This window comes from Eublepharis macularius, chromosome 4, assembly GCF_028583425.1.
Source record: "Eublepharis macularius isolate TG4126 chromosome 4, MPM_Emac_v1.0, whole genome shotgun sequence".
NCBI lineage: Eukaryota > Metazoa > Chordata > Lepidosauria > Squamata > Eublepharidae > Eublepharis > Eublepharis macularius.
This window is the reverse complement of record NC_072793.1, coordinates 101,600,993-101,625,593: the sequence shown is the minus strand read 5'-3', so window position 1 is coordinate 101,625,593 and position 24,601 is coordinate 101,600,993. Positions and strand designations below refer to the sequence as shown.

General features: G+C 39.0%; 1 protein-coding gene across 1 annotated transcript in view; it reads left to right on the top strand.

Annotated features, from left to right (window-relative positions):
* The window catches only part of DNAH1 (dynein axonemal heavy chain 1), a 295,393-nt gene that overhangs the window by 256,520 nt on the left and 14,272 nt on the right, over positions 1 to 24,601 (top strand). Inside the window, exons 62-71 of the mRNA XM_054976957.1 lie at positions 489 to 608; positions 2,287 to 2,436; positions 3,434 to 3,594; positions 3,989 to 4,214; positions 4,763 to 4,958; positions 6,518 to 6,669; positions 21,347 to 21,543; positions 22,322 to 22,466; positions 22,717 to 22,875; positions 24,121 to 24,252. Of these exons, the coding sequence (XP_054832932.1) occupies positions 489 to 608; positions 2,287 to 2,436; positions 3,434 to 3,594; positions 3,989 to 4,214; positions 4,763 to 4,958; positions 6,518 to 6,669; positions 21,347 to 21,543; positions 22,322 to 22,466; positions 22,717 to 22,875; positions 24,121 to 24,252 (1,638 nt within the window). The remainder of the gene's footprint in view (positions 1 to 488; positions 609 to 2,286; positions 2,437 to 3,433; positions 3,595 to 3,988; positions 4,215 to 4,762; positions 4,959 to 6,517; positions 6,670 to 21,346; positions 21,544 to 22,321; positions 22,467 to 22,716; positions 22,876 to 24,120; positions 24,253 to 24,601) is intronic.

The window sequence follows — 24,601 nt, the reverse complement described above, 5'->3', positions numbered from 1 at the left end:
GAGAGGCTAGAGGGGGTGAGTGGCACAGGTTGAGCAGACCAGCGAGTGGATTGAGAGGGACTCTGGGTGATGTATATCGCCCCTCCTTTCACAGAACAGGGTCCTGCAGCATCCCTGGCACCCCTCTGATGTCAGGAGCAGACCGCTCTGTGCCCTGCCCAGTGGCAGCCGCAGCAAGCCCTGACACAACCCACTACACAATGCCAGAAATTCACAGCTACCTGACCCCTGTTCAATGACCAGAGGACGGCAAAAAGCCTCCAGGATCCCTGCCCTTCCTCTTATGATCTGCCTAACTTCATATGGAATTATAGAATCAGCATTGCTTACAGCCATCTAGTCTCTGCTTTAAAAACGTCCAAAGGTTTCTTGAATTTCATAATGTATGTGGGGTACAGAATTTTGCTGTTCTTGACAAAAGAATATGGATTATCTTGGTTCACTGAACTCTGCATTTACTGTTACAACCTTTCCCTCCACTTCTACAGATTGCTGGTCTACCCAATGATACCTTGTCAATAGAGAATGGAATGATAACACAGTTCTCCCAGCGCTGGACTCTGTTCATAGACCCCCAGGGACAAGCCAACAAGTGGATAAAAAACTTAGTAAGGATTTCTGCTTTTGACAGATCATTAATCAAATTCACTGGTACCCAGAAAATGTTTCTGTCTATGATATGAGAGTCCCTACATAGACCTATTATCTACATCTCCTGTGCAAAATGTTTTTGTTTTAAAGTTGTAAAGCAGAAAAGTAGACAGTATTCTTTAGGAGTCCATCTCCCTTAGGTAGTTCTCTTGTCCTGAGTATTAAGAATAAAAGAAGAGCCTGGCTGGATCAAACCAGTGGTCCATCTAGGCCAGCCAGCATCCTGTTTCACACAGCAGCCAGCTAGGTGCCCTGGAGAACTGACAAACAGGGCACAGAGGTCAAGATCTTCCCTGATGTGGTTTCGTAGAACTGGTTTTCAGAGGCTTACTGCCTTTGAACTTGAAAGTTCCTTCTTCTCACAATGGCTAGTAGCCATTGATTAACCTATCCTCCATGAAACTGTCTAACTCCTTTTAAAGCCATCTATGCTTGTGGCAATCATTACATCCACTGACGGTGAATTCCACAGTTTAATCAGAGTAAAGAAGTCTGCCCTGAATCTATTGCACATCAATTTCATTGGGTGCCTCCAAATTCTGATATTACAGGGGGGGGGGGAGAGAAAAAGCTCCCTCTGCCTACTCTCTCTACTCCATGCATAATTTTGTAAACCTCTATCATGTCATCTCTTTTCTAAACTGAAAAGTCCCAGACTCTTCAGCCTTTCCTCATAGGAAAGGTGTTCTACCTCCTTAATCATCTTGGTTGCCCTCTTCTGTACCATTTCCCAGCTCTTTTTGAGATGCAGCAACCAGAACTGTACACAGTATTTCAAATGTAGGCACACTATTGTTCTGTACATGGGCATTACAATGTTGGATGTTTTATTTTCAGTCTCTTTCCTAATAATCCCCAGCATGGAATTTGCCTTTTTCATTCCTGCCTCCCACTGAGTTGACATTTTCATCAAGCTATAGCCCCAAGATTTCTTTCAGTTGGTCTCAGCCACTTAAGAACCCATCAGCATATATTTACAGTTAGGATTTCCCCCCCTAGTGTGCATCACCTTACACTTTACCAACACTGAACTTCATTTGCCACTTTGTTGCCACTTACCCAATTTAGAGAGACCTTTTGCAAGTCTTTACATTCTACTTTGGTCTTCATCATCCTTAATAATTTGGTATAATCTGCAAACTTTACCACTGCACTGCTCACCCCCAATTCCAAATAATTTATGAACACATTAAATAACACTGATCCTAATAGTGATCCTTTTGGGACCCTGCTGCTCCCCTTCTTCCATTGAAAGGTCCATATATTCTTAGTCACAAAACTATTGGTTTTGTGATGTGAAAAGCAGTAAATATATGAGGGAGGAGGCATAACGGAATGTTAATAATCATGCTAGAGATTTGTGATCACTTTGCTTGCCATGCAAGAATGTCATCGTTGTCTTTGTTGTTTTGCTGAACTGGCTGCTCGGAAATTCGTGCTGACCCCATTTTGGGTGAACTTCACCATTTGGTATCTGCTGTGTTCAGTTACGAGCAATGTATATGTTTATGCATAATTATTTTTTCTTTCCATGTACATGTGAATCTGCTTGCTTTCTTTGCTTCCTTTCTTCATTCACTCAAAGCAGGGGTCTCTTCTGTCACATGCCAATTTTCTTCTTACCCTATATTTCAGGAGAAAGATAATGGACTAGATACATCCAAGCTCAGTGATCGGGATTTTCTGCGCAGCTTGGAGAATGCCATTCGTTTTGGAAAGCCTTTCCTTTTGGAGAATGTAGGGGAAGAACTAGATCCAGCTCTTGAGCCAGTCTTGCTGAAACAGGTACATTGTTGGCTGTGTGTATGTATGTATTTTATCAAGCAAGCATTGGAATGAAAGCAGTTCTTTTAATGTTGAAATTAGGGTGAAAATATACCTTCTGCCTCTGTGCTGCCTTTCAAGCTTATCTAAACAGGGCTCAGAGAGTACAGTCTGCAGAAAGCTTTGGATGGGAAGATGATTCTTAGCTCTTGCCCAGCTACACCTCTCCTTCCAGAAATTGCTTTTCTCCTAGCCTATGAGAAGGGGATGATGCCCATTAATTGGTTTGCATTGATTTTGCTGCTGAGCCAAGTTGTCTATGAACTGGCTACTCTTGAGTGGGATTAGGAGTTGAGAGTGACACTGAGGCATATGATCCAAGTCATCCAGTTAAGGGTGGGCTTAGCCAAGGGAACCAGAAATTCTTCAGAAATCTAGCGATGGAATTCCTTGCTACCCATCTCATCAGATATATACTCCATTCAATATGAATTTTGAATTGGCTCACCAGATTTGCTACATTCATGTTGCCAGAGTCAAAAGAGATCATAGGAAACCAGCATGGGATTGTTGAAGTGGATTCTTGGAGTAGCAAATGCATATGGTATAAAGCCTGGCATGGCTAGAGGCACAAGCATTTTGGCATATCTTGCCCCTTGACACACATCCCATGGCCCCTGAATGAACTAGTCCATGACCAGGACCTGCCCATGGTGCAGCTTTGTACATTTTTATTTTTTGTTTATCACAGCTGTATTTTATTTGATTGCTTTTTTAAATTATACTTGGGAATGTTTGCAAGCCACATCACAGTTCCCCATCATGGAGAAAAGTATGTAACAGTTGCCAAAAAGTAATAAAATAATATCTTGGGCAGAGTTGGCTAAGAAAATCATAGTCTAAATATCTTTACTAATTAATGCAGATAGCTTATGTCTGTCCAATACAGAATTTTATCTTTTCTTGTTGGAAAGACTTTAAGGGTTTTTTTTTGTTTACTTGTTTGATTGATATAAAGACTTACAAACAACAAGGCAGCACAGTCCTGAAACTGGGAGATACGGTGATTCCGTATCATGAAGATTTCAAGATGTACATCACCACCAACCTACCCAATCCCCATTACACACCAGAGCTATCCACCAAGCTTACACTGATTAACTTTACTCTTTCCCCCAGGTAAGCAGTCATCTTTTATCACTTGTCCCATTGTATACATTGACATCCACTGCTCTATTATCAAACTGTGGAATTGTTCAAAATAATAAAGATATTAATTCAACAACATTGACCAATAATTAAAGATTGTTGTTCTTCCTCTTCTCTTTTGTTAGTGTTCTGATAATCTCTGAAGGTTTCAAGTAAATTCTTCTCTTTTTCTCTTATTAGCACTGATGTTATCTTTTGCCTATCATTCTAAGTTGGCACCACAGTTACATCTTGTTGAATTTAGGTTGAAGTATGACTTTGCACGAGCCCTATAGGCAGGATCTTTATACTGAACTTGCAGTCTGAAAATGAGAAAATCTGAAGCCTGAGCTATAATATGTGAATTTTTTGGGTTTTGTAATAGTGGCTTAGAGGACCAGTTATTGGGCCAAGTGGTGGCAGAAGAGCGCCCTGACTTAGAAGAGGCGAAGAATCAGCTAATTGTCAGTAATGCTAAAATGCGGCAGGAGCTGAAGGAGATAGAGGATCAGATCCTGTATCGTCTGAGCTCCTCTGAGGGAAATCCTGTTGATGATTTAGAGCTCATCAAAGTGTTGGAGGCATCCAAACTGAAAGCAGGGGAAATTCAGGTTGGTAAATGCTCTGTACTCCCACTTTGGGATTAGATCAGACAAGATGCTGGAACATCCATGAGTGGATCGCTAGCATGTATTTGTAAAATAGTGGCTGTGGGAGTCATTGATTTGGCTCAAGGCCATAGCACAGGATGGGGTGGTTCATCCCCTGATGAAGCAGCATGTGACACGTATCTTTGTTTAGAATATGATATAAAAAAACTTATCCCACAGCACCACTGTTTTTTCTTCTCAGCTTTGACTCCTCCATTGGTGTAACCACTGCTCCTTTTTTCACTTGAAATCTACAAGTTGCCTTGAGTTTTATCTCAGTGGGATAGTTTGAGTTGGGAAAATGGCACAGGGTATTAATACCTCCCTTCCCCCCCACCCCATATTACAGTCCCAGGTTCCAGGTAAGGGAAGCTACTAAACAATAGAACCTATGCTAGAGATTTGTTCATTGATCTGTTAGCATCTTGACTGATTTATGTCTCAGTTCACTGTTCCTTTTAACTTAATATGAAAATTGTAATTTTGCTATGCTCTTGAATATCCTTCAGGCCAAAGTGAAAGTAGCTGAGCAGACAGAAAAGGACATTGATATTACCCGGCTGGAGTATGTGCCTGTGGCTGTCCGCACCCAGATTCTTTTCTTCTGTGTCTCAGACCTGTCTAACGTTGATCCCATGTACCAGTATTCATTGGAATGGTTCCTCAACATATTTCTGACAGGAATTTCAAATTCTGAGCGAGCAGGTATCTCTAGTAGCTTAGAGTGTGGGTGAGAATCCATTCACCACCAGAATCTCTTAGTACCTCACAAACTTTCTTCAACATCAGAAGGACAAATTCAGCCGTAATCTAATGTTCATAGTTCATGGGAAATTAAATATTCATGGAGATTAGATATGTATAGTAAAGCCAATAGTAGTTGAATGCAAGTCTTTACAGAACTATTTATCTGGCTAGATTCAAACCTATTTAAACAAAATATGAAAGTAAAATATTAAAATAAATATACACAAAATCAATTCACTACAAAATAGATTAAAGTCCATACTGTCTCCTGTGGCAGCCTAACCACTAGCCACTAAAATAAAATGGTCTTGAGGTTTTTCTGAAAGATGCGCAGGCTTTTAATTTGACTATAGAGGATCTTGTTTATAAAGCCCTGAATTTCAAAGATCCAGTGGTAACTTCCTTGACTGAAACAAAACAGGTTTGATTTTTTTAAAAAACTGCAGCTGTACCTACCCATTCCAGACTTTAATTAGGCGTTAATGACTTGCCAGAGATACAAAATCTTTGTGGTCTCAGTGTGTTATTGTCTTAAAATCAGATATCATTTGCTCTTTCTAATAAAGTGGGGGTACTGTTTCTGTGGAGACAGTGGTGACACCATTCCTAAGAACTAATATGTAGGCCAGAGAGGCATTAATGAAGCATGATCACATGCAGTTTGCCCCCTTTAATCCATACAAATTGGGTGTGGTGGTAGAGAGTGCCCTCAAGTCATAGCTGACTTATGGCAACCCCTGGTGGGGTTTTAATGGAAAGAGACTAACAGAAGTGGTTTGCCAGTGCCTGTCTCTGCAACCATGGTCTTTGTTGGAGGTATCCCATCCAATTACTAACCAAGGACAACCCTGCTTAGCTTCTGAGATCTGACAAGCTCAGGCTCACTTGGGCTATCCAGACCAAGGCACAAATTGGGTAGGAGATGCCTTTTTAAAGCACTGGCCGCAGTTGATATGAAAAGAACCATTCCTTACCAATGAACATTCTTTTTCCATTAAAAGGAATGTAGTTATGTTCCACGGGCGTTCTGGCACTCCCCATGTCTTCAGGCAGTATTCAAAGTGCACCCATCAAAGGGAAGCCATGAGAGGTGAGGCAGGCTTTCAGAGAACAGTCCAAGTGGCCTAGTTCCCTTTTGAAGAAAGAACTTTCTCTGGACCAGCAATGGAGAGTCAGTTCACCAAGCCATGCATTTGCGTGTTCCTTTCTGCACCATCAATTAATTGTTTCTTGCTTATTGCAAGTCATAGTTTGTCATTGCCTTCTAACTGGAAGACTAGTTTGTGCTCATTGTCCAGACCAGAATCACAAACCCGCTCTAAATTGTAGTTTAGAGTCTGGGTTTGGAGGGCAAGCATAACCCGTAGTTTGCCTGTTCAGATGCAATGGCCAGTATAATTTGAGATAAATAGGGACTGGAGCATATGAGAGGGGAAGGAGCAGTGAGCCTGAACTGTGTAGGAATTGTGTAGTAATTGTAAGTAATTTCTTTTCAATTTATTATTGGTTATTTTCAGACACACTGAAGAAGCGGATAGCAAATATCAATAAGTACCTTACCTTCAGCCTCTATAGCAATGTATGCCGCAGCCTCTTTGAAAAGCACAAACTTATGTTTGCATTTCTAGTTGGGATTCGGATTTTGATGAATGAAGGAAAGATCAACATGGTGAGTAAACTGGAGCTGTGCAATAGTAAACGGCAGTAAGGTTGTTTTTCAAAGTTTGCAGCTTTCTGTTTTACAAAGATGTCTATAGAAGATCTGGATGGTTTCAGACAGCTCCACACATTAAAATGGTCAATATTGCACAGCTGTTTTCTGTAGCAAATGCTTAATGCATGGATATCCCACTCTCATCAGGGAAACCTGATTGGGTCAGAGTTTCCAGTTGTATGGTCACCCACACATTGTAACACTGGTGTCTCCTGCAACAGTTTTAATGTGTGGAGTTGCTCTCTCACTGTGCTTCCAGGCATGCAGATATCCTCATTATGAGGAACATCCATGTCCCCTTCACGTCTACAATTAATGAAAGGTATGAATTGCCAATATGAGAAGGAAGCACAATAGGTGTCCATTAAGGGTGTGCAATTCAGTATATCTGGTCTGAAAATATACCCAAATAAATCCTTATCAGTATTTTTCACATATATCTGGGCATCGCAATCAAATTCAGGATTCTCAGATATACCAATATTGGCTTCCCAGTTAATTTCTTCTTCTTTTTTTTAAGTACAGAAATTTTATTTACAAAGAAAAGATATGACAATAGAAAGTGTGTAAAAGTAAACTTATTACTCACTACATTTGAGATTAAATTGAGAATTATACAAATTTTTATAAACACTGCATTTGAAATTAGTTTAAAACTTATACAAGCACTGCATTTAAAATTAAGTTGAACTATTAGAAAAATACATTCAGAGTTTGTCATTACTAAACTTAATTGTGCAGTGGCTGTTCTTCCTTCTCCTTGGTTACTTATACAAACTATAATATCAATTTTTAGTTAATCATTTCCCTGTCTTTTAACTTCTAATTTTTATACTAAGTTACCTTAGTTAATGTTAATTTTGCCTAAGTAGTCAAAGAAATCCTTCCATTTCCCCCAAAATTCAGTGGTTGGTCTATTATGTACATAAGTAGTTAATTTGGTCTTTGATGCGTATTCATAAATCTTATCTATCCACTCTGACACATCAGGGCATATATCTGTTTTCCATTTTGCTGTGTATAGCACTCTTGCTGCTGTCACCATGTAACAGAAATGGTTTCCCTGTTCTTTTCTAACATTAATTGGTAGGATGTTTAACAGCATGTTTTCTGGATTTAGCTCAAATCTGAGTTTGAAAATCTTCTGCATCTCTTCATGAATCTTTATTGAATATTTTCGCGCGTTCTTACAAGTGCACCACATATGGTAAAATGTTGCATCCATGCATTGACGTTCACAACACTGTCCACTATAACCCTAACGTCTCGCAATGTCTTTGGGAGTAGTGTACCATCCAAAAACATTTTGATGTTCTGAATGCGGTTTTATAACTTCTGCAGGAACAATCCATAAAGGTCTTCTTTCTTCCAAAAATTTTTTGTACTTCAGCCATACAGAGAAAATACTTTTTCTTATACAATGATGTAAGAACATACCATCCATTTTTTATTTATCATACCATAAATAAGCATGCCAACCAAAAATGTTGTTATGCCCTTCCAAAGTTAACAACTTATGATTAGTTAGGTTTACCCAATCTCTTAGCCATGTCAAACAAATCACTTCATGATATAATCTCAAATTTGGCATTTGCAAATCACCTCTTTCTTTTTTTTATTTTTTTATTTTTTGTAAAATCTTTATTGTTATATTCCAAGAAAAAAAACCTGTCACCACAACACCCGTGTAGGGACAGCCAGGCGGTAGCTACATAAATATTATTCCATACCATATTGTATCATATTCACAATTACTCCCAATACAACTCTATTGCCCTATACATCATTCCACATAACCTTACAATCAAATATACTTCTCAATTTCCTATTAACTGACTAATCACCCCAAATTGTTGAAACGATTCTAAATACCTCACTATCCTTCTAAACCAATTCTCCTCTTGTTCACTAACCTTTAACCCATTCATTCTATGTATCTTCCTCGTAAGGTACTCTAAAACTATTATATTATTCATTTTATCCCTCCAGTGATTAATCGTCAATTCCTCAGCTTCTTTCCAATTCCTTGCTATCACCTGTCTTGCTGCTACTAACATCAAATTTATCCACTTAGATTCCTCTCTTGACCTTAACCCTATTCCATCCAAATTAATAAGTGCCATTGCTTTAGATATTATTACCCTTCCTCCCACTATCCTCGACATTTCCAACCCAATCTGATCCCAGAATTTCTTTACTAAGGGACAATCCCACCACATGTGACTGAACGTTCCCAATTCTCCACACTTCCTCCAACAATTTTTACTCCCCGATTTTGAAATATAATATAACTTGACCAGTGTATAGTACCATTTCTGTATCATCTTCAAACCTTGCTCCTGCATTAACCTAGAAGTAGTAACAAACGGAGGTAGCCTAAAGATCTTTTCCCACTCTTCATCCCTAATATTACTTGGAATATCTGTTTCCCAATACTCCTTCAAAAACTCTCTCGGTGATTCCCCTATACCTAATAAGACCTTATACAGTTTTGAAACTATTTTTGCCTTAACTTCTCCATACTCTTTCACCAATTTTTCAAAGGGAGTGGCTAATCTTTTACCAATATTGTTAATTTCTTCCTCCTTCAACAATGAGGAAATTTGATTTTTTTGCAGCCAATTAATCCTGTTCAAAATATTCTTCTCCTCGTCCACCCTCCCTTCTGTTCCCCACACCTTTTTCAGCTCTATAATCGTCATCTTCTTTAATTTATCTCCTACCTCCTTTGACATTGATCCCCTCAATGGGGCAAATTTATCATAATACCATATTTTGGTAATAGGTGATATCCCCGGGGCAAGCTCTTTTTTCCACTTCTCCCATACCCAACAAGGTCCATGAAAGGTTGATAATTTATCACCTAACTTCTTCCTCCTTTTCCTCCTATCAAACAGACTTTCCTTTCCCCCTACTACCTCAAAATTTTCCCGTTCTATCTAACCAAGATCTTCTCCCAACTCTCCCTCCAACCAAATAATTAAATGCCTTAATTGATATGCATCGTAATAAAGACTAATATTGGGAATCCCCCATCCCCCATCTTTTATTCCATGATATCTATACCTACCAGCCGTCCTTGGTTTCTTGGATGCAAACACAAATCTATCTATAGCTCCTTGCCACTTCTTCAATATATATCCTGGTATATGCCAAGGTAGTACATAGAAGAGGTAAGTCAACCTAGGAACTAAAAACGTTTTAACCATCGCATTCCTTGTACTAATTGATTCTTTCCTCCTTCCCCAAGTTCTCATTTTATCTTGAATTGCACTCCAAATTCTTTTAAAATTATACTCAAATACTTTTTTATCATTCCTAGGAATATTAACCCCTAAATACTTCACCATTTTATTTGCTATGGGAATCCCCAAAGTTTTAGAAGCTGCTAATTGTATTTTCAGTTTAACGTTAAAACACATCATTGAAGATTTTGAAAAATTCACTTTCAACCCTGACACCTCTTCAAATTCTTGTAATACCTTTTTTAACGGGGCCATTGCAGACTCCAAATCCTTAATTGTCACCATCATATCATCTGCATACAATGTTAACAAATTCCCATCTACTTTCCCTTTTCCTGGGACTTCAAAACCAACTATTCCTTTATTCCTTTTTAATTTAAGCACCAACGGCTCCAGTGCTAAAATAAATAACATAGGAGATAGAGGGCATCCCTGTTTCGTACCACCCAAAACTTGAACATACCCCTCTACTGTTCCACTAATTCCTACCATCGCCTTAGACTTGGTATATATAGCCTTAATCATATTTTGAAATTTCTCCCCAAATTTATACTTTTGAAATATATTTTTCATATACGTCCAATCCACCGAATCAAACGCTTTATAAATATCCAACGCCAAAAGCGTAAGAGGCAATTCCTTATTTTTAGCTAAATAGACCATACCCATCACCTTCCTAACCGCTTCTACCAAATACTTCTGAGGCATGAACCCAAATTGATCTTTCCCTACCAATTGTGTTATACACTTTTTCAGTCTCATTGCCATACCCTTTGCAAATATTCGATAATCCATATTGGTGATAGAGATTGGCCTATATGAATCCCTTAGAGTCTGATCCTTCCCCGATTTAGGGATTAACACCAACCTCGACTCTAACCATGAAGATGGGGTAGCAGATCCGTCCAAAATTCCCTGAAACAATTCAGTCACATGTGGCACTAATATGTCCTTAAAATGCTTATAGAACACTGCATTAAACCCATCTAATCCAGGTGCAGATTGCACATTCAGATTGCACTATAGCCAACTTAACTTCTTCTTCCATTATATTCTTATCTAGCTCCCCTCTACTTTCCTCACTCAATTCTGGGAATTCCACTCCCTCGCAGAATTGTTCTATATCACAACTTTTAATTCCTTTGTTTGCATACAATTTATTATAAAAATCTAAAAAATTCTCCAAAATCTTTTTAGGTTCCGTTTCCAACACGCCATTATCATACCTAATCGCCCTTATGTTTTTTCTTACCTGGAGATTCCTAACTTTATTTGCTAATATTTTCCCTCCTTTCCCTTCAAACTCATAATACTTCTGTTTACTATACCATAGTTTTAAGGTAGTTCTATTAATATCTAATACATTCAACTCTTCTCTTTTCCTATTTACTTGTTCCCTATCCTTCTTCTTCTTAGATTTCCTAAATTTCTCCTCCAATACTCTGACTTCTTCTGCTTCTTTAATCTCCTATCTTTACCTTTCTTCAATCTCACCAAATTCTGCATACATACTCCTCTAATAGTAGCTTTCATTGCTTCCCATCTTATTGTCAGGGATATATCTGATTTTTTATTCTCCACAAAATAGCATTCTATTGCTTTTTTTAATATTACTCTTGCTTACTTCATCTGCCACTAACCATGGGTTAAACTTCCAAAGATAGGGCCTATTAAAATGACCTACTTGCAAAAACGCTGAGACCGGGGCATGGTCTGTAATCTTAATCATTCCAATATCCATATCTTTTACCCAATTTCTTACATTCTGAGAAATTAGAATACCATCCAATCTGGAATAAGTTCCATGTGCCCCAGAATAGAATGAGTATGAATCATCATTAGGATACATTTCCATCCAGAGTTCCAATAATCCAAATTTCCCACACATTCTTTTGAATTTCGCTACCTTTCCTTTTTTAAAACTACTTTTCCCTTGCAAATTAATATTAAAGTCACCCCCTACTATCTTAATATGAGGCGAGAAATTGTCAAGCTTCTGCAAGTACTTATACAATACATTCAGCTGGTGCACATTAGGGAGGTAAATAGAGGCTAAGACCACTGGCTCTCCTTCCAGGTAACCTTGAACAAAAATAAACCTTCCATTCTTATCTCTCAATACTTTATCCTCAACAAAATCAACCTTGGAATTTATTACTATTCCCACCCCTCTACTTTTTGAGGAACCTGGAGCAATAAATTTCTTTCCATTCCCAAAACCAGGAAAGTTCACCTCTCTCTCCCCGCCTTTATGTAACTCTTGCAGAAACACCACATCAGATTTTAAGTCCAAGATATATCTTCCAATTCTTGCACGTTTCACCAAATTCCCCAGCCCTCTCACGTTATGAGTTGTACATATAATATTTACATCCTTTACCATCTTACTACTGGCCATTGCACTTCCCCATTCCTCTTCTGTTCTCTACCAGCCTGGAATAAATGCCCCCAACAACCCAATCCAACCCCCCCTGACAGTGCCTATCTACCCCGCACCTAAACACCCAATCCCACTCTACCCAACCAAGAGAAAGTGTATATGCCAAATTCCTTGGCATATCTCTTGTATATGTAATTCTTCCCAATATGCATTCATACCCTTCCTTGCTCCAGCCATACACCACCCATCCACCCCATATACCCCAGACTACCAGCCATTCCACAGTCACACACTCCAACCATACCAATATCGTCACAACCACAATCCATTCACCCCTCCCCTTCCCATACATCCCCTTCTCACACCAACCATCCAACAACCCCTTGCATCCATATGGGGGGGGGGAACCAAGGCACCAGCCTCACTAGATATAGACAGAAAGCTGTCTATGCTGAGCTATTCCGGTTCTTTAATCTTCCTTCCTTCTTCATTAATCCTTCATTCCTTATTCATTTCTTAATCTTGGCCCTTTCTCTAAAGTCTCAAGTCTTTTTTTCCTCTTTTTTTTCTTCTTCTGGTGCTTCTGTGTGCTCTCCATCTCCTCTTCCAAATCACTTTCTTCTTCTTCAGACTCCCCATCAGGAGTTTGCTTATAATCCTTAGGCAGCTGCAGACCCACCTGCTTGAATAGAGCCACCATTTGCTTCTGATCTTCTGCAACCAAAGTTTCTCCTTTATATAGCAACCTTAAGGCAAAAGGTGCTATTCTCCAACTGTATTTCAATTCCTTCTCCTGCAGCACCCTGGTAAACATTCTTAAGTTCTTCTTCCTTATAATTGTTTCCTGTGATAAATCCTCAAACACCATCACTTTCTTGTCCTCATACAACAATTTATCAAGCCTATCCAAGGCTTTCATATCTTTAAGCACTTGCTCCTTTAATGCATATTGTCCAAAGCACATTACCACATCTCTAGGCCTCCTCCACTCAGCTGTCTGCTTCCCCACATGATGAATACGATCAAAAACATCCTTTGAAATTCCTAACTCCGGGAGCATTTTAGCCATCCATTCAACCACCTTCTCCATGACCTCTGTTTCTGGAATATTTTTCAACCGTAAATTTGACCTCCTGGCCCAGTTTTCCAGTGTCACGATAATAAAATAAACTAACAGATGAGGCAGCTAGCAGTGACTGATCTGTGTCATCAGTAGTAACAGAGTGATGACAGGTAGCTATCATGTGATACCAGCCAGGTGATGTACTTCTCTGTAAATGTCAAGGACACCTGGGCTGGCACAGTGAGTCAGCACTGTGTAGGGATAGGCTACTGAGTAATATATAAGGATGCAGAGTCTTGTATTGTAGAGAGCTCCAGCTCTGTGGGTTGCTGGCGAAGCACTTTGTCAGCCAACGTAACATATCTGTAATGTATCCACCTGTAAATTGTATAATACACCATTTGTACTGAATCTTGGTGTGTCAAGTCTTCTCTTGAACCTTGCCACTGACGCCTGTGTAGCATAATATACCGCGACAATGAGTTGGTAATATGCTCATTTTGAAAGCAGAGATTCTTCTTGGCCATTAAATATTCATTTTTTCCCATCTCTGCAAATCTTTGGTAATTTTTGTCCAAACCTTTTGATTATCTTTATAAAGATTCTCATTTCGTGCTGATACATTTGTCCCTAAATATTTTATTGGCTTTGTAGTAATGGCACAATCCATTATTTTTCCATTATCTTCTTGTTCCTCTGTCATTGTCCAAAGTAGCATTATCTGTTTTCTTTTTATTCAGCTTGTATCCAGAGTACTGTCCAAATCTTGATATTTGTTCCATTACATAAGTCAGGGAAATGAATGGATTTGTCACTGATATGACCACATCATCTGCATCACTTTTCATTTTATATGTCTCTTTCCCCTCCTTTATTCTGGCAATTGTTCTGTCTTGTCTGATTCTCACTACCAAGATTTCCAATGCAATAATAAACAATAATGGTGATATTGGACATCCCTGACGTGTTCCTTTTGTTATCTCAATTTTCTTTGAATGAACCATTTACTAAGATTGCCGTTTGCTGATTGGTGTAGATACTTTGGATCCAATTCAAAAACTCAGTCCCACAATTCATTCTTTGCAATGCTATCATAAGAAACTTCCAAGACACATTATCAAATGTTTTTTCAGCATCCAGAAACATAAATACAGTTTTTCCGCTTTTTCTTCTTGAATATTCGATTGCATTGAAGAAATATCTAATATTATCTTTCATATACCTCTTCAGGATGAAGCCTGTTTGATCTTAATGAATTACTTCTGAGATGCTGTCACAGCTATGGGGCCCTGGCGCCTCAACCCAGCTAAGGGGAGGAGCCAACAAGGCCCTATAAGCCAGTTCTCACAAGTTACAAAACTGGCAAACAAGGGAAAGTCTCTCAAATGCCCTGCAAATCTGTCACCAGTCCCTCAGCGTCTCCCAAAAGCCTAGGAGTGTAGGGACACCACTCCAAGCCTGTAAGGGAACTAAGCAAAACAGAGTCTATCTTGCAGGGATGGTTCTGCAGGTAGAGTCCACAGCAAAATGATTTTATGGTAGGTGGTTCACGAGTGTTTGCAAAAATGTGTTCAGCAGAATGATTTAAAGCTTTGAGACTTTAAAGTCAACAAACCCACACAGAAATATAATATAATTATTTTATTTAAGGTGCGCAAGATCATAATAAATGCACAAGACAATGTAAGGATAAAACAAAAACAGCCTATAGCTTTATAAGCTCTAACTTTACATACCAGAAGGTATGCACAGAAGGTAAAGCACAGGGTTGTCAAAGGTGCAGGAGGCAAAGTCTCTGGTCAAGAAGCAAAGAATGGCTAGGCTTCACAGCAAAGCAAAACGGGTGGTCATCTGAGTTTGTATCCAATCGGAACCGGATTTGAGACGATGGGCAAGTTACAATGGAAGCTCACTGAAACCCACCTAATGTCTGAATCTCCATGTTGGGTAGTTGGTTTATATGCCATTTTGGTACCTCAGCAGAGCGGGCCCTCATCCAATGAGGCAGCAAAATGCTGATGTCATGGGCAACAGGAGAGTATGTGCAAAAGGGGATGGGTGCAAAGGCTGCAGTCCCTGGCACCAACCCTCTATGTTGCAGGTGCAAATTGGTTCTCAAAATCAAGAATGTTAATTGGTTCATCTGACTGTCCATGGAAGCTCCGTTGCTCACAGCGGAACACATTATCTTATCTCCAAGGTCAGTGCGAGCCAAAACCATGGAAACTGCTGACAAAAGAAAAGGGGGGGAGTTGGGCTTAAGGAATTTCTTAGCAAAACAGTAAGGCTTCTTGACCCAAGTTTCAGAAGACATGGCCTTTGCAAAAGTTAGGTAGAAAAGCATTTTTCTTTACAGATGCATCTTCTTAATCTTTCAGACATTGTTGTAAATATTGTGTAGTCTGCATTCAATAAAGAGATGAGTCTATATGATTGTGGTATAAATGGATCATTTCCCTCTTGCCACGCCCATGGTAGGATCTTCGTGTCTTATATCTCCTTCATCACTTTTTGCAAAGGTATAGCTAATATATCCTCAAAACATTTGTAATAAGCAGCTGTGAATCCATCCAGGCCTGAAGCCTTTGTGGCCTTCAGTTTTTTTATTGCAAAATTTATCTCTTGTATTGTTATTGCTTGATTTAGGATCGGTTCGTGCTCGGTCACAAACTCTTTTTTAAACGACTTCTCACTTACAATCATGAATCGGCTAGCAGAGTCACCAGCACAGGTACCAGGCCCTGCAACAGACCCAGATGCCAGCTCTGCCCTTATATCTACCCAGGGAATACAATTACAGGACCCAATGGCATCAACTACACTGTCTCTGGCTCTTACAGCTGCTCATCCTCCAATGTGATATATGCCCTCATGTGCCAACAATGTCCACCTGCTCTGTACATTGGACAAACCAGCCAACCTCTATGCAAAAGAATAAATGGACACAAATCTGACATTAGAAATGGCAACATCCAGAAACTTGTGGGAGAACACTTCAATCTACCAGGACATACCATCAAAGACTTAAAGGTCATTGTAGTTCAACAGAAACTTTTCAAAAACAAAATCCAACGGGAAGCTGCTGAATTGGAATTCATATGTAAATTTGACTCTGTCAAGCTGGGACTGAATAGGGACTATGAATGGTTATCTCATTATCAAAAGTAACTGATTTCCTTTACAGAAGCAAACTGATCTCCATATCAGAAGGAGCTGTTTGCATCTACTCTTCCCTCCCCTCCTCTATATCTGACCAGTTTCTTCTTGCCCTCCATGCATCTGACGAAGAGAACTGTGATTCTCAAAAGCTTATGCTACAATAAAGTTGGTTAGTCTTAAAGGTGCTACTGGACTCTTTTTGATTTCTTTAATTAGTGTCTCTTGCAAATAATTCTCCATCTCTTCTTTTATTGCTTCTTCTTTATAAAAATTGGAAAAGAAAACTCTGATTTGATCTTTCATTTCTTGTTCTTTATAGATAACTTGACTGCCTTCCCTAATTCCCGGTATTTTTATTTTCTCTCTCTGGCTGAATCCACATTACCTCCGCACGTCCCAGTGTTGCACTAAATGTTCGCTAAACACCCAGAAGTATAGCATCTTTCAAGCGCGATTTCTGAATCGTGCTAGAAAGACGCTATACTTCCAGGTGTTTACTGAACATTTAGTGCAACACTGTAACGCGCGGAGGTAATGTGGATTCAGCCTCTCTTTTCTCAGACAATATGCCAAATATCTTCCAGGTTTATTTGCAGCTTCAAAATGTCTTTGTTTTAGCTATTTCAATTTTTTCTGAGTTTTTTCTGCCTCCAATAAATCTAATTGGTTCTTTCCATTTCTTTCCATTTTCTTTCCATTTTCCTTTATCCCTTGTTAACGTTCTTGTTCCAATTTTTTAATATTTAGGTTAGGTTGTCCTTTACTTCCAACTTAGTTTTTTCTTTTTGGACACTGTTGGTAACAATGTTCCTCTTACATAGGCTTTACTGGCATCCCAGATTGTTATTGGATTAACATCCCTTGTAGTATATTTATTCTGAAATAGTCAGTCAGTTCTTCTCTACATTTTGCAATACATCATCTTGTAGCAATAGAGTATCATTCAATTTCCATCTTCTTTCTTTTTTATCTCCAGTTTGACAGGATACCTCTATCAGATTATGATCTGCTATGGTCCTTGGATGAATTTCTACTTTATCCACCTTTGTCAGAAGGCTCTTGGATTTCCAAGAGATGTCTATTCTGGAATATGTTTGATGCCTGTCTCAGAAAAATATATAATCTCTTTCTTTTTTTGTGTAACCATCTCTAAGCATCCTCCAATTCCCAGGTTGACATACAGTTAAAATACACACTTTGGAAGGTTCTGTCCCAACCTTGTAGATCTATTGATTTTTTAATCAAGGACACCATTCATATCTCCGAAAATTAAGGTATCTTCTTCTTGGAAATCTGATAATTTCTGGAAGTATCTCATAAAATTTCTTTTGGCCATTGTTTGGTGCATATAATGACACCAGCGTCCATATTTGTCCATCAGAAAGTCTAATTTTTAAGATCAAATATCTTCCCTCGTCATCTTTTAGTTCTTGGAGGATTTCCAGGCTTTGCTTATTGACATATATAACCAAAACCTTTTTTTTCAGTTGTGAAGACAATATATAAACCTTACAGTTTAGTAAGTGTTCTTGTTCTTTTTTTTAATGTGAGTTTCCTGAATGCATATAATGTCTGCTTTTAGTTTCTTCAATTGATTAAAGCTTCTTGATCTTTAGAAGGGGAATTTAATCCATTCACATTTACTGAAATTATCCTAAATGCATTAATTTTTCTTCCTTTTTTGTCTTTTTCTGCTTTCATTTACTTATTGTTCTTTCTTGCTCTCTAGTTGAAGAATTGACGTCATCCGAGCTCAGTGTTTGGTCACTAGAGTCCAATTCTAAGTCTTGTAAAAAAAGCCTCTGCTTCTGTAGCTGATGTTACTGTTTTCTTGCCTTGACCCAGGATTATTTTCAGTCCTCAGGGGATTTTCCAACAACATCTTATTTCTTTCTGTTGCAAAACTTTCATCAGGGTCTCAAATTCTTTTTGTTTTTTAATTGTTTTTGCTGGTAGGTCTTGGAATATTTATATTTCTTTTCCTTCTACTTTCTGCAGTTTTTTTCTGTGTTGTTGGAAAATGGTATCCTTTGTTTTCTGATGTGAGAAGGTAACTAATATATCTCTCGGAGCTTATGTCAAGTTGCATATTTAGAATTAATCCTGAAAATTTGTTCAATTTCTGGAAAATCTCTTTGAACTTTCAGATAATTCTGAATCAACTTTTGAAATCCGTTCTTTAAATCCTAGTCCCCAATTGTTTCTGAAATACTACAAAATCTCAAACTTGTACTCCTAAATTGGATTTCAAAAGTCTCTAGTTTTTGATCAGCATCTATCAGGGACAATGACTGTTGTAGTTGTGATGCTTCAATTTGATCTTGTGTCTCCTTCAGTTCTTTCTGATGTTCTTTAATTTCTTGAATACTTTGCTTGTTTTCCTTGATTTTTTTGTTATTTCTTGCAATCCAGTTGAGACCTCAGTTCTTAAACTTTTGTATTTCCTTTTTAATTTCTGAAAATATTTCTTGTGTTTTTTCATCTGTTTTCTGTAGCTGTGCTGACATACACTGAATCTCTTTCTGGACCTCTCCTACTGCTTGGTCTTTTGTACCAGCTCCGTCACTAGGGCCTTAAGTTACTGTGAAACAGAGGATAACACCTTTTCTTCTATTAGTTCTATTTCATCTTCAGAACAGAGTTCAAGTTTACCTTTCCTCATACCTTTAGCCATTCTCTTTTGCCAACCTCCTTCATGTTCTGACAGCTACTAACAATCTTTCCATACAGCAATAACAGTATATGTCTACAATCCCACCAACCACCAATCCACCAGTTGAAAAGTGAGATGCTGAACCCTTCAATCTTTGATTAAATCATCACTTAAAATCTTCTTATAGACTGGTCTTATCTACTAAAGATATCAAATACATATAAAAATCAGGATATATAATAGCAAGAGCAGGAAACCCTGTGTAAACAACTTAAATATTGAATAAACACAATTAAAAAGATATAAGATCAGTGGAAGTTTTCTTTCTGGAAGCAAAGAATTTAGGCTTCCCAGTTAATTTCAAATATATTCTGAATATATTCCACATTAACCAGCTTCATTATTCCTTATGGAGGAATATTTCTGTGGGGTGCTGGAGGGTCTATTTTTCATGTAAGCTACCCCAAAATTGCAGCATAGTGAGGGCTTCCTATTCTTTTAATTTCCACCCACCCCCAAGTTTCAGATGAATTGGACCAAGGAGTCCAGCTCTGCAGGCCCCTGAACAAGGTCCCTCCCTCCCCTAGCCAGTCTCCATTGTAGTCAATGGAGATGATCACATGCTTTCTCCAGGATAAAGAAGGCTTACTCAAACACAGAAGAGCAACCACTGATCCAAAGCCTCCCCAAAAGAACTTACAATTCCCAACAGAACTGGAGAATTCCAGCAGAATCCACCTGGCAGAACTCCTCACCCTGAAAGTGCAGCTTGGGTTTTTCTTCCTTTTTCTTTCCTTTTCATTGCTTTCCCAGCCAGGAGGAGGGAGAACCTCTCCCTCTCCCTCCAGGCCCCTCCCCCTCCCCCTCCCTTTCCCCTTCTCCTTTGTTGGAAAGGAAAGAAAAGGCGGGGGGGGGGGAACCCAAGCTGCACTTTCAGAGCAAGGAGTTTTGCCAGGTAGGTTCTGCTAGGATTCTCTTTTTCTGTTGGGCTTTGTTAGTTCTTTTGGCAAGGCTGTGAGTCAGTGTTTGCTCTTCAGTGCTTGAGTGAGCCTTCTTTATCCTAGAGACCTCTTGGCCTGATTCACTTGAAACTTAAGGGGGGTCTTTATAGGACAAGTAGCCTTCAGTATGCTGCAATTTTTTATGTAGCCCGCATGAAAAATAGTCCCTCCAGGCCCCTGAAAAGATTCCCCCACAGGAAATAACGGAGTTGAGCATATTCAGATTCCCCCCAAAAGCCAAATTTGAATACTAAACCAGTATTCTTGGACTAGAATATCAGGAATACTGATATTTATCGGATTTATGATACCTGAATCCAAAAAGTTCCATTTTTTTTTAGTTTACACTAGTGTCCATCATTGTAAAGAACATATGAAAGAACAGTTACTTATTTAATACTTTATAAAATAGAGGAATAAACAGCAATATGAACTCTTTAAAAGGTAATATGAATCCCTAATTATGTACTGTTTGCTTGTATGAACTTTTGGAGTAAAGTTTGTTCCATCTTCCAAGATTCCCAGTACTGTTTTTTGCACTGCAGAACTAAGAAGAGCTCTAAATGTTAGCCTCCTGTAAGAGAAAAATATCCTTAAAATCCCTCTGCTACCAGTATAAAAGTAAGCTAAAAGGGTTTTGCTCTAGTCAAAGATTTTGTGGACTAGAGCCCACTTATTTAAATTCATGTGAGTACCTTTTACATACATCGGATAAAGTGGGTTCTACTCCAGAAAAGCTTAGACTAGTTTTTAAAGTGCCACTGGATTCCTGTGTATTTTGCTGCAACAGATAACAGGGCTGCTCCACTGGCTGGTTCTACTATGAACTTGTCAGAATCTTGACAAGAACGCAAACCATGTAATATCTTTTATTAGGAGCAACCCAATGACACATAACAGTGTGTGAGCTTTTAGAGTTCACTAGAACTCTTATTCAGGTTGGATTTTATGTTATTAAAAAAACGGCAGTTAGAAAAAAATGTGTAAGCCTGCCATCTATGGGCCAGAAAGATGAGCATCTCTACATGGTCACAGTTGGCACAGCAGATTCACAGAAGGAAAATTAAGGGGTAAGACCTAATCTTTCTGTTTTGTAGCTGAATCTATGCTCTCTCTGAATTCTATATGCAGGAGGAATGGCGATACCTTCTGTCTGGTGGTGCTGTTAAGACCTCGCGAGAGAATCCAGCTCCAGAATGGTTAAATGAGAGGGCATGGAATGATATCTTGGCCTTAAATAACCTGGAACATTTTTCTAGATTTGCAGATGACTTCTTGGCAAATCTGAATGCTTTCCGAGCAATTTTTGACAGTGTTGAACCTCACAGGTGATTCTTCTTACCATATGGATGGATACCAATATTGATGTTTGCTTTTGCTTAACTGATGGTACCCTCCATTATAGTACATTACAACGTATTCAAATTATATTATCTGTAACATTTATTTGTAAGTAATAGTTCTGTAAAAAAGCTACAAGAGATGTTTTCAGGGTCAACAATGGCCACTTCCTCAGGGATTATCTGTTTCAGTTTTTACACTGTTGGGAACCAGATTTTGATATAATGATATTGATATAATTGATATATTGATATAATGATATTCTAGTTGTAGGGAGCCAGTTTGGTGTAGTGGTTAAGAGCGTGGGACTCTAATCTGGAGAGCAGGGTTTGATTCCCCACTCCTCCGCTTGAAGCCAGCTGGGTGACCTTGGGCTAGTCACAGCTCTCTGGAGCTCTCTCAGCCCCACCTACCTCACAGGGTGTTTGTTGTGGAGATAATAATAACATACATTGTAAACCACTCTGAGTGGATATTAAGATGTCCTGAAGAGCAGTATATAAATCAAATGTTGTTGTTGTTGTTATAAATTGTAGAAGCCCAGTGGCCCAAGGGACTGGTCACTGCTAGGGAGTGGGGCATGGAAATCTGCCAGGTGAAAATCCTGTTACTGCTCCACTTTATTGGCAGCCACACCAGCTACAGGGAAAACTGTATGAGCCCATCCTCTTCTGGAAACTACCATTATCTATCCTGTCATGTTACATGTGTATATTTTTCTTTATATAATGTGCAACCCTGATATGGCCTGTTCCTCTCTTGCAGAGAGCCGCTTCCTGGCATTTGGAACAGCAAACTGGATACCTTTCAGAAGTTGCTGGTCCTTCGCTGTTTACGGGGGGACAAAGTCACGAATGCAATGCAGGACTTTGTGGCTGCACACTTGGGGCAGAACTTTATTGAACCACAGGTATCCAGTTACAGTTGAAGAAGGGAAGGAGGATGTAGGTGTGATAGGGTAAAGCCATCATAGTCTTACCGTGGTCTTTTCTGATTCCTGCCCAATTTGAGTAATGCCACAGGACATCTACTCCCACAGATTTATTTCCTGTAGTACACACAAAATCAAGCAGCAGTAGAAGTCCATTGACTAAGCAAACACATCCTTCCAGTACTGGCTATCAGTTATTAATTAGAAGATTTTTTTTTTTGCATTTCAGACAGCAAATCTCACACTGGTATTTAAGGAGTCTGCTTCTACCACCCCCTTGATATTCGTCCTCTCCCCAGGCACTGATCCTGCTGCTGATCTCTACAAATTTGCTGAAGAAATGAAGTTCTCCAAGAAGCTCTCTGCTATTTCTCTTGGCCAGGGACAAGTAAATATTATTCATTATTCCTTTTCCCATTATCCCAATGCTCTTAAATCAAATCTTATTTTTATAAAGCCCTTTCTACTGTTTCTGATTTGCCAAGAGTTTATTTACTTAGATATTTGTACATTGCTTTTCTCTCCAGTGGGGACTGAAGGTGGCTTAAAACATCATTCTCCCCTCCTCCATTTTATCCTCACAACAAAAACCCCAGGGCATGACTGGCCCTAGGTCATCCAGCAAGCTTACATGACAGATTGGTGATTTGAACTTGGGTCCTTCTGGCTGTAATCCAAAAGTATGATCAGATGATAAATTAAATGCAAGTTGGGTTGGGGAAAACCCAGGAGACATGTGGAACCAGCAGTAAGACAAACAGCCTGCCCCTACGGTCTGTTTGTGCTAGTGAAAGCATGCGGGGTGGAAAGGGGGGGAATAATGATGCACCTTAATGTGCAATCAGGAGCAGATTTGTGAGGGGGCTCATATTATTTTAAAGGTGAGCGTCTGGTCCGATTGGTGGCATAAGAAAGATATATGTCATAACGTGGGGGAGGTACAAACAAGAGCGATGTTCATAAGATACAGGGGTTTTGCATATTCAGTTTATACCTGCTCCACACTAATGGGATGGTACAAAACCAATAATTTGGCCTGCAAGTATCACTAGAATAAATACTCAGTATGAATTCATGAAGATCTAAAATGCAAAGCACAAATACTCATACTGATGAAGGGAAAAGTGCAGCGTAGCTTATAGAATAAGCTAGTCAGTGCCTGTGGATAATCGGGTAGGCATTTAATTCTTAGGCATAGATGCAGCTAATGTGTTTTAAGATGGGGACAGAAATCAGGGTCTCTAATGCAAGCCAGCATTTTTCTATGTACCCTGAGATACAAAAATAAAAATTCTATGCTAAGATCATTCAGATTCCCAGGAGAAAGTCTATGTCCTGTATAAATCATGAAGATCAGTGAAAATTAAATTTATTTGCTTATCTGCATATTCTACTTCTGCAAACTGAAAAGGTTAGAGAGCTAAGCAGGTGCCTGAGCTCTACATCCTAAACAGTCTAACCTCCTTGGTTTTCATTAGATATTGCACACACATTTTCAGGTCCTGTTGCTTGTTTTAAAGGAAAACAAATTCTGAACTTATTTTTACTTCCACCACTAATAGCATGCTTACATAATGTGATCATACAGCTGAGGAATGGGCACAGCTTTGAGCAATTCTATGTTGCTTCTCAGGGTCCCCGTGCAGAAGCCATGATGCGCAGTGCTATGGAACGTGGAAAGTGGGTCTTCTTCCAGAATTGCCACTTGGCTCCAAGCTGGATGCCATCTTTGGAAAGACTCATTGAAAGTATTAACCCAGACAAGGTGACTTACACATGTGCTTTCTTTCTGTAGGTATTTTCTTTTTAAATCTGAAGACTGTCTTACATGTTGAATGGAAAGGCCCTCTACCTAGTCACAGTAACTCCAATCATGTTTTGCCTACTCAGTCACAAAGCTATCCACTTTCAAGGGAAAGAGCTTTTCAACAGCTAGCAATGATTCCTTTACTCGTTAGAAATCTGAATAGTTTAAGTCTTCAGCAGAAATTCTAAAGAATCACCAAACCCCCTCTTTGGAAATGTTTGGGTATACAAAGTCAGTGTGATTGGAGAGTAATAGGCATAATCGGTCTCTGGAGTTCTCAACTTCCTTTTCAAAGTTTTATATGATC